At 34.8% G+C, this 19,220-nt stretch overlaps 1 protein-coding gene across 8 annotated transcripts in view; it reads right to left on the bottom strand.

Moving 5' to 3' along the window:
• Window positions 1–586: 586 nt before the first annotated feature.
• The window catches only part of USP9X (ubiquitin specific peptidase 9 X-linked), a 143,286-nt gene continuing 124,652 nt past the window's right edge, over window positions 587–19,220 (bottom strand). For 4 of the 8 annotated variants that reach the window (XM_004467327.5, XM_058292218.2, XM_012528546.4 and 1 more), the window contains 13 exons: window positions 18,698–18,871; window positions 16,486–16,627; window positions 14,603–15,356; window positions 14,051–14,174; window positions 13,170–13,395; window positions 12,543–12,672; window positions 10,508–10,693; window positions 9,842–10,062; window positions 9,661–9,749; window positions 6,041–6,197; window positions 5,669–5,881; window positions 5,162–5,257; window positions 587–3,781 (listed from right to left, as the gene is read on the bottom strand). In XM_004467327.5, coding sequence (XP_004467384.1) covers window positions 3,644–3,781; window positions 5,162–5,257; window positions 5,669–5,881; window positions 6,041–6,197; window positions 9,661–9,749; window positions 9,842–10,062; window positions 10,508–10,693; window positions 12,543–12,672; window positions 13,170–13,395; window positions 14,051–14,174; window positions 14,603–15,356; window positions 16,486–16,627; window positions 18,698–18,871 — 2,650 coding nt within the window. In that variant the 3' untranslated portion in view covers window positions 587–3,643. Of the gene's footprint in view, window positions 3,782–5,161; window positions 5,258–5,620; window positions 5,882–6,040; window positions 6,198–9,660; window positions 9,750–9,841; window positions 10,063–10,507; window positions 10,694–12,542; window positions 12,673–13,169; window positions 13,396–14,050; window positions 14,175–14,602; window positions 15,357–16,485; window positions 16,628–18,697; window positions 18,872–19,220 lie in introns of all 8 variants that reach the window. The other 4 variants (XM_058292216.2, XM_004467325.5, XM_012528543.4 and 1 more) reach the window with 1 other exon arrangement.

Genomic DNA, 19,220 nt, shown 5'->3' with positions numbered 1-19,220 from the left:
GGCGCACCTTTTCCCCTTTTTTCTTCACAACTATAAATTTGGAGAAAAAGTGCTACATTTCTGCAAACTGTTAAATAATTGTTATACATACAACCAGCAGCAAGTTCTTAATATTTAGCACTTCTGCAGCAACTGACCACACCCAAAACCTTATCATCAAACACTAAACATTCACAGAAGCGTTGGACCAATTTTGGTCAAGACCTACTATGAAACCAGTACTGGTTTTTTCCTTGGTAACACAAAAACTGGGTGGCGGTGGTGTTTTAGTTTCTCGGCAGTATGTGGTATCCCTCAAACTAGAGACAATGAAAAGGCAATTTTCTTATCTCATTGTAAGTCTAAATGAGGCAGGATATACCCACCAAAAATTAACCATAAAACTATAGGTCACGGAAGAACACGAACTGGAGAAATACTAATAAAAAACTAAAAGGAACTATTTTGGAGCAGTCATCTGAATATTCACTGAAGGTTGCTTTCAGTTACAAATGCAGTTCAAATAATAAAATCTCCATATCTGAAAACCTTTACCACTACTGTCAGGATTAAATTTAGGTTATCATCATTCACTAATAAAAGTTAATCATGAAAAAAAAATAGAAAACATTTTAATAGTTCTAAATTTGTATACACAATAGCTAAAACACACAAGGTTGGCAAGTTACCATTAGAGTAAAATCAAGACAAAAACCTCAAGCATAATAACTCTGCTCTTGTTTTTGCCTCTACAATGCTGAACACGAAAGTTTGGGTGGTGGAGAGCTTAGAAACAGCAGCAATATGGTTTTTACCAAGTTGTACACTAAAATACTTAGATCCAATAGGGCAAAGCCATTGTTCATGTAATTTTACTACTAAAATATCTTCTGTCTTTAACAGATTCTACTGTCTTCTTGTAATCATGCCTTTAAGAATTCTGGGGGTATTTTTCTCGAAGGAAGACTTAGTGAATGATTCCTCAAAAAAAAAAAACACTTAAAAGTATACGAAGTATATGGCTCAAGAAATCAGTTGAGGGAGAATTAAATAATCTTTAGGCACTTTGAAGACTTGAAATTTAAAATGTGCCATTTATGTTCACAAAGATCTCAAAATCACCACTATGTTGCTCTTATACTCAGTAATATGCACCTTAAAATTTCCGGCTATACATTAATGCTTAAGAGTTAAATATAGAAAATTTGCTCAAGCAAAAAATAACTCTGTTCACTTGCCTTTGCTCCTGGCTAACAACAGACCAATTTTCCTCAAATGGAGGGAAAAATAACGCACAAGCCCTCAGCTGACACAACAAGGCTCGCAAATTCAAAGCAACCAAGGTTGGGATTTCCCTCCAAGGAGAAAAATTCGTGGTCTTTTAAAACATCAGTTTTATTCATGTCTACAAAGTCATTAAACTTTAAAAATTAAGTACATTACATACCTAAGGAGCAGGAAATGCAAAAATCACCTTTCATGGTGATATGGTGTATTTAACAGTAGTAACATGTCCAAATAAAGTTAATGTATTTTTACTCTTTGTTGAGGGAGCTTGTAATTGAGGACATATTAAATTAAAAATAACAATTTGGAATCAAACACTGTGTACAATTTGCACTTGAACTTAAATTCGGATGTAATATAATTAAAGTAAAACAATCTATCTGGCGTCAAACTTTCCTATTAGAGAAAACCTAGAAGCACAGATTGCTATATAGTATACTGCAAATAAGATACCCAAAGCTTTTTCTTAAGTACCTGCACCCCTTTTAATTACAAAATAACGCAATCTCAATTGTTTCTGCTTTGTTCATTCCCAACTATAAACTATAGCTTTTTGACAAAACATATTCCTATTAACTGAACTGTAAAAAATACAACCAAGCTTGTGCTCATTAAATATATATGTATATAAAAAACATACAAAAAGTACAAGATTGAATATGCTAGGAAACTTTTACAGTGTCGACATCCTGTTTTCTCTAAATTTTTAATGAAGGGCCGAAAGTCAAATTTTTCTGTGCGCAAAAAACTCAATGTGACCAAATCCTAAATTCAGCATCATACCTAGGCATGCTATGCACAGAGTTAATTTTAATATGCAGGCCTCAAAAAAGGGGGGAGGACAAGAAAAATAACCAAAAAACAAAAAAACAAAAACAAAACAAACCCCAAAAACACACCACAGGACAAAAAGTTCTTCTTAAATCAAATTCTATTTGTGAATTCAGCAAAATAATTTCTATAAAATAAAACAGCAAAATATTTAAATAGAATAGGGTGGGTTGTATTTGTTTGCAGGGGTATTTGGTTTTTAGACAGGTTCCAAAAATTTACACACATTCAAGTTACCAATTCTTTTAAATATAGTATTAACTGATAAGTTCCTTAGAATCTTTAATCAAATGTTTATTCTGAAATTGTGATAGCTCAATTATATTGACTAACCAGTAGTTTCTTTTTCAATTAAACCCTGCTTTGGACGTTAAAATTTTTGGAATAATGGAAAAAGAGCTAGGACAATTCTTGTTTTCAAGTAAAACTGTGACCGAGCAGAAAATCAGCCATACATCTTGGTGCAGTAGACTCCAAAAACTGTGGGATTCTGATGACTTCTACTTCACTGAAATCCAGCAAAAGGAAAGTTTTAGAATAGTCACCTAATAAGCACTACCAAAAAAAGAACAAAACAAGTACACCAAATACAGCCTTCTATTCTCCAAGCATCCTGGCATAGCAAATTTTTGCATATTTGTTTTAAATCTTTTTAAAATCCCCATTATTGATATCTAAGTGTTCTTTATCCCACCCAGAGATCGAACTGTCAAAACATTAGTGTAAGAAACATACGTGCAACTGAAAACCGCCTGTTTGTCACATTTCTCCCCTTTATATTTTATATTCTAGGTGTAAGAAGGAAAAGCTCTGAGAAATATAGTTGTCACTTCGGGACAACTGTTGTCATGGTAATTTTTTCCTCATTGGCTACACTAACTTGGTGTGAAGCCGTGCTAAATGTTACAGCATAACTATAGCTTCAAAGTGATTAAACTAACATCAGAATAAAAAGGCAATGAAAAAGATCTAGAAACAATGTTACATCACCAATTTTCCACATCAACCAAATAATTCAAAGGTTACCAGCCTTACACTGTTCATAGTAAAATTGACTCTAGTGGCAAGGAATTAACATGAAACTATTGGTGTGGTTGACATGGAAGGGTTGTTTTGTTGCTGTTGTTTTATTTTTTTGCTTTTGTAAAGAAGTAGATCCAACTGCCTTGAGGCAGGCAACACTGGTTGCAGAATGCAGCGGGTATAACAAGAAAATTAACTTTTGTAGTTTTTGTCGGTCTGTGAGTCTCACCAAGAAAGAAGTTTCTTGCTCAAGAATTAACAGTCAAACATTAATATACTATATACACCTTTGCCATTTACACATTAGCATCAGGCCATTTATTACAAAACACTATACACTTTCCACTGCAGGCGGGTTATATATTGACAGCAAATTTCTGCAGATAAGACAGTGAATAAACTCTCCACTCCATGTTGATTAGGAATAGTTTTTCTAGTTTTAAATATTAGCCAGACACAGAAAAAAGTTGGACTGTAAGGCCTGGGTGCACAGTCTTGATGGAACCAGTTAATTATGTGCATTTCACTGATCCTTTGTCTGAGGTGGGGATACTTCTTCACCGCCTTCATAATTTTCTTGTGCTCGTTGGCCAGTTCTCTGAGGGTTGTTCATGTGATGTGCTGCTGGGCCTGTATATGGCTGTCCATGCACATGGTTATTCTGGGAAGGGAGAAGAGATCTGTGTGTTAATACTTTTCACATATTAAACAAACTTTAAATCATGGGGTGGGCTGAAGTTTGTGTAAATTTATTTCTTTGATTGTTGGGACTTACCCTTTAAATATGCTTGTGCTGAAGGTGAAAAAAAGAATTTGTTTGAAAGACAGAAGCTAGCATATATAACATACTCCAAGCCCAAAATAAGAACAGTAATTATGTAGGTGTGTATAAATCTTTGGCCAAAGTGATTTTTACTGACAAAAATTATTTAGACTCAAGTCTGGAAAGAGATCAACCTGATATTGTTTGTGGTCAAAAATCATCCCATCTATTCAGACTCTTTCAAGCACCCTGAAACTTCTATAAGGTGAATCTACACGAGCACTAACCCTGAACACAGAACAATATTAACAAAAACAAAACAATGTTGAAGCAGATAATGGATTAATCAGGCATGATTAACAATATGAGTTCTCTCAGGGCTGAGGAAAGTTAACTTTTCTCCTTGTGGATTTGATTCCTTAGCCTCTTAAATCTCCGAACACTAATGCTCTTATTTTTGTGTGGATCTTCATTAGTCAAGATTTTAGGTTTTACTTTGTTATTACATTATAAAAATAAACATGTTAAATATGCATCTTCAAACAATTTAGTAGGTGTCTATCCCTACACCCTGAAATATAAGAATGCCTTAATGTAATAGTTATCCAAGTGTGGTCCATAAATTAGCAGCAGCATTACCTGGGAATGTGCTAGAAATGCAGATTCCCTGGCTTGTCCAGCCTACTGAATCAGAAACTATGGGGGCAGGGCCCAGCAATCTGTTTTAACAAGCCCTCCAGGGGATTCTGATATCCTTTCAAGTGAGTACCACGGCCTCAAAGATTTGAATTTGTGTTTCAGAACGAAAAGACGACATTTAGAATATATCTTCATCTCAATTTCTTCTCATTTTTTAAAAAAAGAGTTAATCACCTATTGAAACCTGCCATATCCTTGATTTCTTCCAACAATTTTCCACTGTCACTGAAACTTGGGGCAAAGTAACCAAGAACTTCCTGCACTTCAGTGCCATACTGCAATGTCTTCATAATCTATTTTCTGGCTTAGCCTAAAAGGAAATGCCACCAATATCCTAAATAATAATTATTTTATGTTTACAAGGAACACCTATTTGACAAGAATACCCATGGGGCAAGTTTAATCGTGCAGTGAGGTGACCCCAATTTGACCATTCCTCTCTTGATCATGTCTCCAAAGCTAGTCTAGATAGTACTTCTACTATTTCATGATAAAAAATCTGGTCATCTTTATCCAAATAAAGCACAAAATTTCATTCTGGGGGATAAAAACACAAAACAGACTTCGACTTCTGCTTACCTGTTGATACTGAGATCCAGGTGAATGGGGATATAATGGAGCATCTTCTGGTGGAGGTGACTCATGCTCATCTGGGGCATCTTGGTCATCTGGCTCCTAATTTTAAATATTTAAAAGAGATAAAGAATCTAATTATGTAGCTAGATTCAAGCTTATATTTTATTTGTTTCTATTTGAAATAAATTTTTAAAAATCCACAAAACTGACCTACTAAGAACTTTTCTTTACTATGAATAAACAAAATTTAAGTAACAGAAAAACCTGGCTTGGATTCTCTTAGCAATACTACTTCAGACAATTTCACAGAAATTTCCAAAAGGAGTCTCTCCCTTATTAAGACCAAGTACAGCAAATATTAAAGTAAAACAAAAAAACACAACAAAACAAAAAACCTGCAACAGAATTATTCCTTACATGATCATTAATACATAAACACTGGCCTATAAAGTAAAGAATTACTTTGCTTTCTTCCATTTCTATCTGCTGCACACTGGTTGCTTTTTTTACCTCCTCTGGACAGAGTTCACAAGCTTTTGCAAGTGTCATCCTAGCACTATGTGATCTCTCCAAGAAATAACCATTTGATGTTTCATTGCTTTGTACTGGAGGAGACCAATTATTGTAAGTATACTGAGGATTGCCAGTGTACGGTCTTCTTTCAAGTTCATCTCCAAGCCATTCCACTGCCCAGGTCCACTTTCTCTTAAGATCTCCATTGCCCTTTAGAAGAAAATAAAATTGTATGTGTAAAAGGATTCCGAATACTTTTCAACATTAACTTAAAATGACTCCCTTAAATTCCCTTGATTCTCTTCTTTTAAAACAGAATCCTTATTTTAGATTTGGATATCTACAAAATTATAAGGGGAAAAACCTCACCTGTAGAATTTGGTAAGCAACAGGACAATTGCTAAAGAGAGCAACCATACATTTTATACACTGATAGGCTCTTTTCTGATAGTGATTCTTAGAGCGCTGGATTGTGTCAAACAGCCCATCTCTGTCATCAGGGATTCCTTTAAGTGCATTATGAATTCTATAAAACAAGACATAAAATTAAAAACTTCTAATATCTAATAGTAGCTAACATTATTGAGTGCTACTCAATAAATGTTTGTGATATAGTCACTTATTCTAATACAAACAGTAGGTAGTATTATTAAATCTTTTAACAGGAGAGTGGATGTAGCTCAACTGGTTGAGCACTTGCTCTCCATGTATGAGGTCCTGGGGTTCGATCCCTAGCACCTCCTAAAAACAAAAACAAAAACAAAACCCACCAAAAATAAAACAACACACAAAACAAAACAAAAACCAACCAACTTTCATTGGGGAGCTCATGTAGTTCAGTGGCTGAGCACCTGCTTCCCAAGTGCAAGGTCCTGGGTCAATCCCCAGTATCTCCTTAAAAAAAAATCCTTTATCAGATAAGAAAATGTGTACAAAGGGATTAAATAGCCTGCCTACGGTCATATAGCTAGCAAAGCAAGGGAAATGCTTAGAAATCTGACCAAGTCTGACAGTCTGCACTCTTACCTACTTACTATTAATCCAAAATGATTTACATACCTTACCAGAAACAAATTCAGGACACTAAGAGTAATGCAAATTCTTAAAAAGTAAAGTTAGCTAATAAGTAAGACATGACTGCTGTGGTTTAGAAGAATTGGCTTTAAGTCAGTTCCTTTTAATAAAACTGCATTTCAGAAGGTTAAGTCAGGATTGAGTGACTATGAAACAGTGATATAATTTTGCAATACAGAATTAACTTGAATTCTAAGGATGAGAATATATCACAGATCAATTTGGCAATGACCAATGAGTTCATTTCAGTTCTTAATGAACTGCAACAGAAGTATATAGCGTCAACTATTTCCTCTCTTATCCCGAATAACCAATTGAAAAAATTATTTTAGCGGAAAAAATGTAACTTGTTTCTTATGTTAAAAACATTGTTTGACAGCAATTCCACTCCTTGGTATATAGCCAAGAAAAATGAAAATACATGTTCAAACAAAAACTTATATCTGAATGTTCATAGCAGCATTGTTCATAACAGCCCGAAAGTGGCAATAACTCAAATGTCAATCAATGGATGAAAGGATAAAGAAAATATGCTTCATTCATACAATGGAATATTATTCAGCCATAAAAGAATGAAGTACTGATACATGGTTCAACAAAGATGAACTCTGAAAACATTAGGCTAAGTGAAAGACGCCAGACACAAAAGGTCAAATACTCTATTATCCTACTTACAGGAAATGACAGAATAGGCAAATTCAGAGAGACAGAAAGCAAACTGGTTGCTAGGGGCTGAGGGTTGGGAAGTAATAAGGAGTGACTATTTAATGGGTACGGGGTTTCCTTTTGGGGTGATGAGAATATTCTGGAATTAGTGGTGATGGTTGTACAACATTGTAAAAGCCAGAGTTGTACACACTTTAAAATGGTTAAAATAGTGAATTGCCTGGATAGTTAGTAATTTTGTTTGGAAAATCATTACATCAGCAATTTGCAAAGTTTAATCATTTCAGACAAAAGAATAAACTATGTACAAAGCTTGTTTAAATTTGAAACACTATAGTGTATACTCTTTTACCTTCAGTTTTGTCAAGTGAAATGAAAGGCTACTCAATATTTCTAGCACATTATGTTTTCTTCCCATTAGTATTGACTGCTTTCAAGTGTCATTTTTAATCATTATTACCTATGCCTGCTTTGTTTTCTTTCCCTGATGCCTAGCAGTGTCGCGCACATGGTAGATGCTACATAAATATTTGAGCAGTTGTTGATTGAATGAACTAAAAACTCACTATGAGAAAAGTATTTTCAAGTTTGAGTCAGTAATTCATAACACCTTACTATTTTTTATTACACAAGTCTATTCATAATAACAATACCTTACTAATTTCATTACACAAATGTCTATAATCCATATTTAATGCAGCACATAGGCCTTTACCATTAGCAATTGCTCTAATGAAACAAGAGAACTAAGATGTGACTGGTTTAAAAAGCCATAATAGGCTACAATTTTCTTTTAAAGAAACTAGTAAAACTAACACTTAAAAGTCCAAAATTCTTGGATCATATTGAAAAGATTACTCAATACTGTCTAAAATAAATGGCTAAAAGTTGGACCACTAAATTTTGTGTTTCATGAAAACTGGTTTTTGATTTAATGTTATTTTTACAAAGTTAAGTCATCTGCATGAAACCTCTGATAAATTGGGAGATAATTTGAAAATATTAATTCATGAATTCTGGCATTTGAAATCCTCACTAGGATTCAAGACTATAATTTTTCTTTTAAGCATTTTGTTGTTACAGAACTTGTTTTCAAGTTTCTGTTTTATTATAGTAACAGATGGGAGACAATCTGTTATGAGGATTTTAAATTGTTTCCCCAAAATAAACCATTATACTATCATCCATGTGGGGAGGGAAGTTATAAAACCTGGCAAAATTGTCAACTAATTTTCTAATTCACCATCAACTGTGTAACTCTTGGGATAGAAGATAATTAAACTTTCAATGCAAACAAACAAAAACAAACAAGAAACAAGAGGAATTCTGGGTGAAGTCTGAGGGCCAGTTAAGCGTCATAGCCTCAGTTCTATTACTGGGGGGAGGGGGGGGAGGCACTTTAACTTCACATATACTAAAAAACTATTTATCAAATGTAGATAATTAAATGTTATCTCATACATGACTAATACTAAAACTAAGGAATTCAATCCTAAATTAATCCTACATCATCATGAATGAAACTCAAATTTATATCCAAAAGCTTATATATGCCTTTATGCTGGTTTTTCTTAATTAAAAAAACAAACCAAGAACAAAGAAAAAAGTGAGTACATTAAGTACGAAACTTGGGCAATGAGAGGCAGGAATGAAGAAAAATGAAATAGAATTTTGAGGGAAGGGGGAATTTTTTATTCATCCTTGTTCTTTTTTGTTGTTTAAAATTTTGTTTTTGTTTAAGATAAAAAAATTTAACAGAAACTCAGAGGTTAAAAAATACATGGGGCAGTGGACTTAGCCCAGTGGTTAGGGCGTCCGTCTACCACATGGGAGGTCCGCGGTTCAAACCCTGGGCCTCCTTGACCCGTGTGGAGCTGGCCCGCAGTGCTGATGTGTGCAAGGAGTGCTATGCCATGTAGGGGTGCCCCCATGTAGGGGAGCCCCACGCGCAAGGAGTGCACCCCGTAAGGAAAGCAGCCCAGTGCGAAAGAAAGTGCAGCCTGCCCAGGAATGGCGATGCACACATGGAAAGCTGACACAACAAGATGATGCAACAAAAAGAAACATAGATTCCCATGCTGCTGACAACAGAAGTGGACAAAGAAGACGCAGCAAATAGACACAGAGAACAGACAACCGGGGTGGGGGGTGGGAAAGGGAGAGAGAGAGAGAGAAAAAAAAAAATATGTATGTGGTGACTGGCAATTTCAGTTATGTCTAGAACCTGGTAATTCAAAATGGCTCTCTACCTGTGGGTCTGCCACGAGTCCTCAATCAGCAAGATTTGCAAAAGCAGATCCAAATAGGGCCGGAGTTCATAGGTATACGAATATGCAACCTAAAAAGAGGTAAAACATGATGAGTAGCTTATTTAAAGGAATAAAAAAAAAAATCAAATTAGAGACATATGAATGTTTATTTTCCTTTAACCTGCCAGAGAAGTTCACTGAGGACAGTAGATGAAAACTGAGGATTCTCCCAGCAGCAAAAACGAAGCAATTTGACAGTTTCCTCTGAGTTACTGCAATCTTCAATAATTTTCTTCACATAACTTGTTCTCACAAATAAAATGTCTGCCACATTCTGCTGAATCGGCATTATAGGTTGTGATAAGATAGGATCACCAAAAGGATTGGGAAGAGGGGGATTACCTAGAATATAGATTTGTCATCAGTGAAACACTGACAGGCATTTCCACAATAACAATACACAGCTCTCACCATACAAAATAGCCTAAGAATTTTTTATTTTAGAAAAATGACTCATTTTAAATCAAGTTTCCTAAGCACCAAGTAATATTTTGCATTATAACGGTCAGATATAACAAGATGATATTTAAATGCCGACACTGGCATTTATCTAAATAAGTTAAAAATTCTTAAGTTACTTCACAAATAACATGTCACCCTCAGTAGCAAGTAGATAGAAAAAGATTTCATTTAAATGTGTGAAAAACCCAAAGGACTCAAAATACTATGACTTATTTCAAAGCATGAGCTTCACATTCTTATATACTTAAAACTTCTTCAGGATTACTTTTAATCAAGTACTATGTACTCGTAGCAGTATTTTAAAACTATTGTAAAGAACAGTTACCGTTGATTGAAGACTGCATTCTTGATGAGACATTGCAACAGCGGATCAGCTGTGATACTACGGAGTATAACTTGCCTAATTCAGCATACTGATATTTGATTGGAGGACCTGGTCCTTCATCTAAAGACACAAGCATAAAGGTAGCAGGTACACTCAATTTCAGAAGCTGTGTCTTTTCTGCCACACCTACAATCAATGGGAAAGGAGAGAGAAGAGGGAAGAGGAGGATAATAACAACACATGAGAGGAAAAAAATTAGTATGCACAACTTAAAAGAAAACTCAACTATTGACAAATATGGTCACTTATGCGATGACGTTATTTCCATAGCACTCTATTTTCCATTATAGATATTAACATACTTTACAATACTTTTTATTTGCCTCTACACTCCACTAAAGAGTAGACTGTGTCGTTTATTGCTATATTCTCAGATGTACAATAAACACAGGTCCACAATCCCTTCTCTGAAATCCTGAAATTTAAAAATTTTTCAAAATATCCAAGATTTTTCATTAAGTTGGCAATCTTGTTTGGTGAGAAAATCTGGTCTGAACTGATAGGAAGCTATTTACAGTCTCCATTTATTCCCTTAGTGTGAATATGCATGTTTTACTTATGCTGGTACTGTCTTAGACCCTGCTGGGGATGTTATATAATGTATGGCATATATACTGCCTTACCTTTCTTAAAGCCAAAGAATTCAGAATCCCAGAAGATATTTGGTCTTAAGAATTTCATATTTAGATTTATAGACCTGTTCTTGCTTTTAGCAGGGAAATTTTTACAATGAGATCACATTATGTGTGCGTTATGAACTGGCAATATCTAAAAGGGGAGTTAAACACAATAGGATTTTTGTGCATGCTTAAATTTGGTATTGTGAAGTTTGCAATAAATTCCACTTATGCTTGTTTGTGTAAAATCCTCTTCCTTCTCAACTACAAATAACCAAGCATCTCAGGTATGGATAGGTAAGAATTTATTCAAAACTATCTGCTTAATTTCCAAATCAGTTCTAAATCTGCCCAAACATACATTAATTACTGTCACTATGCCTCAATAAATTTGTCATTTTGGGCTCAAAATACTCTCAACTGATTCACTGATAATTTCATCAATAACTTTTATAATTTTAATCATAGGAAACGTACTACCCCCTTTTCCTCCCCCAAATACACAAACACCAAAAGGACAATGAAAATGTTTTGGAAGGATTTTTGACGCTATTCCTAACTATCCATCTATTCATTTTCACTCAACAAACATTTACTGAGTGCTACCGTGCAGCAAAGCTCTGTCTGATCTTTGCAAAATCTAGTTAAGGATGAACAGAAAAATCTGAAAGCTATCAAAAAACAAAAGTGTAAGATTCCTTGTGCTAGCCGTAGGAATTCTAATTCAATCAGTGTGAGCAGTGATAGAATATTATGCATCTATAAGAAGAAATGAAGTCGTAAAGCATATGACAACATGGATGAACCTGGAGGAATTGAGTGAAGCGAGCCAGACATAAAAGGATACTGTATGACTGCATTACTATGAACCAAATATATTATGTAACATATTGTATGATTCAAAAATTTTTAAATATGTATCTAGTACATTTGAGAAATGTTTTTATTCAACTGTTTGCTTTTTAGTTTTTAATTGTTTATAGTTCAATTATTAAATGTACAAAATAAAGTTAATAAAAAGTAATCAGTGTGAGATGGGGCCCAGAACTCAGTATTTTCACCCAGCAGTCAGATTTGGCACCACTGTTTTCAGAGAAAAAAACATGATTAAGATGCAGATTCCCACCTGTGTCTACTACAGAGATAAGACATGCCCACGAATAACTATAAAGTACAAGGTGAAAAGTGCCCCCCCCCCCCCCAAAAAAAAAAAGGTTCAGATAAAACTCACTACAGGTTTTATCGAATACTGTTTGTATTTTAGACCAGGTTATATTTCATCACCTTACCTAAATGACTTCACCATTTAATATGAAATCAATACATTAAAACAAAATTATGAAAACTTAAGTTCTTACCTAAATTGGCGTACATTACAAACAAGTTGAAATACTGCTGTAAATGACGCCCATGCTCTGAAACTTCCCTCCTCAGGAGATTCAGTACTGCTCTTAGTAAGTGATCGCTCAAGCTTAAGTTATCATAAGCCTATAAAGGATAAAATATTAGGTTTTTTTTTTTTAGCTACAAGGTTCAGGTATGGTATACTTCTATTTGCATAAAAAAAGGAAACACATATGCTGAATACAGGCAGAAATTTCTGGAAGAAAATGACGACACAAGGAACTGCTAAAAAAGGGGGTGGCTTTTGGGAGAGGGAATAAAAAATTGTGGTAGATTTCATTATAGATCCTTCATAAAAGCTGAAGTTCACTATTTTAAAACTTAAAAATCTATTTAACAATAAGCTTATAATTAAACTACTGCATATAACCGAATAAACAGGGAAAATCTTGTTTTTTTCAAAATTCCAGTAATCACTATTCTTTACTACCAAGGAATTTTAATAGAAAAGACATCAGTTTGTATGTATGTATTTATAATGTATGTTAGGTTAACATAAAACACACACACCTATTTATGATTTGAATTTCTAAGAAACAGAAATTTGTGAGCAATTCACTGTTAGAAAGGCGTGTAATTACCTGACTAGATGGTCCAGGTGATGCAAAAGGTGAAGGACATGGCCCATCTTGCAAGGAAAAATGTGCAATAAAAACTATAAGTTTTGCAAATGCACCTCTCACTTCTGCACTAGGGCACTCCAGAAGATATTCAGAGAAGCGATTCGAAACATTAAAAAGAACGTTATGAGCAAACCAAAAACGTACATTCTTGCTGTGACGAAGGAGAATACACAATGCATCATACCTAAAACAGAAAAATCGATGAATATCAATTCAGTAACTTGTTTCCTATAGTAAAGGGATGGGTATCTCTATGAACCAAACAAAAATCAAAGACTGTTGGAAAGAGGGAACCAGTGATGGTTGCTTCTGGTATGAATATTAAATGATAGATCAGAGCTATGACTTGGTCTATTCTACTGACAGTTACAAAATTGATAGATGAAAGCTCATGTAGTCCTCTACAAATCTATTAGCAAATTCTTCCTAGGTGCAGTGGCGGAACAATGCTGTTCCCCCTCCCCCAACAGCTTACTTCTGGATAAATAAAAATTATTAATCAAGGTTATAATGGCTTCTATTACTTTATAATTAGAAGGATAGAAACATTTTAGTTTTCTACCTTTTTAATCTAATGGTAGAATTTAATTTAGGAAAGGTAAAACCTAACATCATGGTTAAAAGCTTAGACTTTTAAATCACATCTTGTAATTGGAGAAGGCCATGTTCAGACTAAGTAATCATTTTAATACGATTTCTTTCACTATCGCTACAAAGAATTTTATTTACTCTGCATTGCAAATCTGAAACGAGACCCTCATTGTTTGGAAAAAATAAAGCAATGATATATTAAAGAAGCAAACTAATTGTTAGTACAATGGAAATCCAAAACAATGTACCAATCACTGGCAGAGCCACGAACTATTTTCTTTGTATGAAATCCTGTGGTAAAGAGGAATCTAGCAGCAAGTTGGATACTAATCATAGTGATTTCTTCTGCTTCAGGCAATAGGTGATCTTGGCCTATGAATAAAATGCAGATAGTAGTAGCAGCAGTAGTAGTAGTAATAATGATGACGACGATTAAACAAATTTCCATGTTCAAGCCCCATTTTCAAACATGTATTTCCACTAATTTGTTAAAACCCCTCTCAGGCTACTCAAGAAATAATTCTCAGTCCTGATCATAGTAGCTCACTAAAGGCATGTTTCAAACTAATGCTTGAGTGAGAAACATTGTTAAAACAAATAAAAGCTTCCCTGTTTCCGAAGAGTAGGTTAATAAATGCTGTTCAAAGGTATAGTCATCTTAATCTGACTTTTAATCAAAAGCAAAAATTTAGACCCATGAACTGAAAACATTCATTTTATGAACTTAAAAAACACATGATATCCGCTAAGAAATTCTACAAGTAAAACAAGATTTTTTATTGCTAATTCTAGGTACTTACCTGGGGGAGGGTTTAAGTAAACACCATTACATGTAAGCAGTTTTTTCATAAACTGAAAATATTCTAAACTGTACTGCATTCGGTTATGCATGAATTGCACATTCTGTTTCCGTACACTTCTCTCAATGGCTGATGGCATAATAATCTGATGGGGTCTTGTGGTGATAGCAAGCTCTGATATATATCTTAGCAACTCATCATCTTGGTCTATTGTGTCCATTCGTTCATAAAAAAGTATATAAGCATTCCACCACCTTTTCTGGCGCCTGTAGGACATGCGTTTCATCATGTGATCAAATACTTCTCCCATGTACTCTCCACCAAAACACTGGTTTTTCATTTCTTCATCGTCATCCATTTTACACTCTGTTACATCTCCATCATCAAATTTATACCAGCGATTTCTCTCACCATCTCCACCATTCCTTTGAATGATATAAGAATAATAATGCCCCCCACTTGCTTGACCGCTGTGTACAAGTACACCTACAAGTCTGTATTTTGTGCTTCCTGCTGTTTCAGTTTCAGACTGCTCGTTCTGTTGTATCAACTGACTCTCTGGGTTTACATTATCTCCTTCCAGTTTTGCAACACCTGCAACTGTGTAAGGTTCCATGTCTAGCTCTCGAGGAAATTCAAAATAATCATTGAACTTGATTGCACATTCTCTTTCCCAGTCATAGTCGAATCGTTTTAGTTGGATAGCAAGAACAGGAGGTAACTTTTTAATTAGCAAGCGCTTTACGGTATCAACCTAAAATAAATGGAGAAAGTTATTATAATCACTGTAAACACACACACACACAAAACTAACTTTTAAATTCTTTTAAGACTTATTTTATTTATTCCCCCCCCCCCCCGCCCAGGTGTCTGCTCTCTGTGTCCATTCGCTGTGTGTTCTTCTGTGACCGCTTCTATCCTTATCAGCGGTACTGGGAATCTGTTTCTTTTTGTTGTGTCGTCTTGCTGTGTCAGCTGTGTGTGCAGCGCCATTCTTGGGCAGGCTGCACTTTCTTTCGTGCTGGGCAGTTCTCCTTACGGGGCGCACTCCTTGCGCTTGGGGCTCCCCTACGCAGGGGACACCCGTGTGGCACAGCACTCCTTGTGCGCATCAGCACTGCACATGGGCCAGCTCCACACGGGTCAAGGAGGCCTGGGGTTTGCACCACGGACCTCCCATGTGGTAGGCGGACGCCCTATCTATTAGGCCAAGTCCGCTTCCCTAAGAACACCCTATCCATTGGGTCAAGTCCGCTTCCCTAAGACTTATTTATAAGTACAAACAAATACACAATAATGAACATAAGGCAATTTCACTACAGTTTTTAAAAAACTGTTAACTTACCCTAAAAATGTGGAAATGGTCTATGCCATTTGTTATAAATGGCAAAACTTAGTGATATAGACATTACATATTGCCAGGCTTCCCTACTGTTACTGCCATCTAAGAATATTACTTGTTTGAAAAATCTGATTCAGGGTGGTAGAAAAAAATCTCATGTGGCTAAATATTTAATGGTTTTGGCAAACTTCTTGGCCTTGAACTGCCTCTGTACATAAGGAGAAATGTTTTCCTCTATCAGCTCTGTAACACAGAGATAACAGAAGGTGGTATCAAGTTATTATGACTTCTAAAATGATTCACTCTTATCTCATTTGCCTGTTTTCCCTAGCCTCGCTGGCAGTACTTTTTTTTCAATCTTCTTTCCCTGACAAACCCTTAAATCAGTTATCATTTTGACTACCCCTCTGCTACCACTAACACAAAGCAGGGCAAGGAATGACGAGATGATAAATTTTGAGGATGAAGAAAAACAATCAACTTCTTGCAAATCCATTAAATACAATCATAGTAATTTTAAGTAAAACTGTATAATCTGTACCTTTTTATTGCATTTTTCACAATGATATGCATTTGCACCTTCTAATAAGTCTCCTTTGACATACTGCTCCAAAGAATCAAGAAGATTTTGGTGATTTCTAATGTCTACATTCAGAGTCGTAAAAGATTCTTCACACTCGTACCTATTTAAGAAATGATCAAAAGGATTTACTCTTCAGTTTTCTAAGCATTTTATTTAATTATGAACTTTATGAAATACCACCATTTCTTTTTCAGAGATGATGGAAATGGAAGGTTCAGAAAGATTAAATTGGTCAAGACCACTGGGAAGAATGGTGTTTTGAAGCCAAGTCTGTCTGGCCTCACAACTTAAACTCTTTATATTATACAATGCTGCTTTTAGTATTATTGTTTAAACAGTAATTCACACCAAGGCCAAAGATGAATTCATCAAGTTCTGAAAGAGGATATTTTAAACCATTAGTGGGCTGAACTTTAAATAATCCTCCTTTTCTCTAATGGAAACTAAAGCAAAAGTTTGAACGTAAAACTGAGTAGGAGATAAGCAATTAAAGCAGGAGCCAGCATACCAGATTGTGGCAATTTTCTACCAAAGAGACTTCCAGATTTCTAATTAAACATATTCATAAATTCAGTACATGGGACATGGAATACACTCTCAATCATCAAATTCATTCATTCATCAAATATACTGAGTGTCTTCCATGTGTACAGCATTGTCAGATACTCTGTTTAAAGACAGTTCCTCATATTTAGGGGATTTTCAATTTAGGGGAAAAAAGGTACATAAATAAAGTTACTTATAAATGACAAACGGAATATGGGGAAGAAGGTACTAAGCAAATTGCTACTATCATCAGGGAATAAACAGCTCATAGAAGAGAAGTTAAATCTTCTGCTGTTATAGAGAAAGCAGCCAGACGAGTACATAACTGAGTGGGCATTGTTTTCTAATAAAATTGTGTTTATAAAAAGAGGTGATGGGTGTTAATTTGGCCCATGGGCCAAAGTTTGATGATTGTTGTTCTACACAAAAATGTCACATAATAGAATGACTTGAAACTTTATGAAACCCTATAGTATATAACAAGATCAAGACTAATTTAGTTGTTGAACAGGCATTTGAATTAATATTACGAGGTCAAGATCATGCTCTTTGTACATTTTTACTCGGTAAAGAAAACCAATAATTTCCAAGTAACTTTTGAAAACCAACTAAAACAAATTGAAGACTGGCAGGAACAAATGACCAAAAGGTTGTGTATTTCATCAATAACTTAACAAGACATTAAAAATGACCATTTTATTATCCACTTAATTGTACAAGGTTTTTCAAAAGGACTACAAGTTGCCCACGCTAAGTGAACAAATATATCAATATCCCCTAACTCTGAATGAATGGTTAAGATTATATAACTGGATGGAAATTTCTCATACCTTTCTCAATCATTTCCCTATGTTTAAAAAGGAGCTATATATCTGTATAAAGCTATATAAAAAACAGTTTGGCTTGTAAAAAATACTATCTTACTTTAATACTCTGGCAAAAAGGGATTTCAAACCAACATTAACTGGTACTTTAACAAAGTTCCAAAGTAACTCTTCCAAGGGAGAAACATAAACATGTGCTTATCACTGATGAACGATTAATAAAGTTAATTGTTTTCAATAATAAGAACCCTTAATCGAACAATTTTCCTTTTAAGTAAAAAACAAAACAAAATCCCAGAACTTATAGCTTTGTCAACTCTTGCTAGATGTTTTGATGTACAAACATACCTTAAGGTATGACAATTATAAGTGGTATTTTAAAAAGTTGATATTTCATTTGTATAGGAAATAAAGCTTCAGTCCTGTCATTTTAAAAACTTAACGCATTTAAAATGTTAAAACTCTTTTAATTCTAAGCTAAAGAGTAAATTTATAAGTAATACCTGTAGTTCTATGCAAAATACCTTTTTATTTTCCCATGAGTGCCCATACATGTAAGAATGTAAGAGGAAATAGTATGAGATTAGGTGGAATAAAGGGAACCCAAAGTTATTTGACAACCTACCCGCCCCCCACTGCAACAATTGTAGAGGGTATACATAGGATACAGTCAATTCACAGACTCAGGTATTTAGTAATCAGCGGCATTCTCTACTTTTGTATGTAAGTACAGTAAAAATTTTTTTTACTAGTAAATACACAGTACAACATATACTTTAAATAATGTACTTAGCACTTACCTATGTGGGCAGCCTTGGCAAATCTTCTGATCAGCAAAGGAACCACCTAAGACTTTACTGAGCATAGCTGGATGTCCTAAGGCTTTTAAAGCTTCATCTAAACTATCCACTAATGAATTAAAAAATTCTAAAGCATCGTGTTGTTCACGTAGATTAACAGGCTCACCCCAAAGCCTAAGAAACAAATGGAATAAAACATGTAATATGCTAAATTCCCAGAACAATATATATCATATATTTTTTAGGGAAAAGAAAAAGCACTACCTCAAATGTAAATTGATATTTTATTCCTCAACTATATGAGGAGAAAAAAAACATACACTTTGTGTACAGAGTACAGAGGTGAGAGAATGAGGCTCATAGTAAAAGTGGTACTCCAATGGCAAAGAATTACCATGAAATTACTGATGTGATTAATGGATAGCAGTATGGTTCCATGAAGGATGGTTGCTTCAGGTAATATAGTGTTTCCCATGCATTCTGAATCCAACTGAAGATGCTATCAAAATGGGGGGTGGGGTGG

This window comes from Dasypus novemcinctus, chromosome X (assembly GCF_030445035.2).
Source record: "Dasypus novemcinctus isolate mDasNov1 chromosome X, mDasNov1.1.hap2, whole genome shotgun sequence".
Classification (NCBI taxonomy): Eukaryota; Metazoa; Chordata; class Mammalia; order Cingulata; family Dasypodidae; genus Dasypus; species Dasypus novemcinctus.
This window is presented reverse-complemented; position numbering and strand designations above follow the sequence as displayed.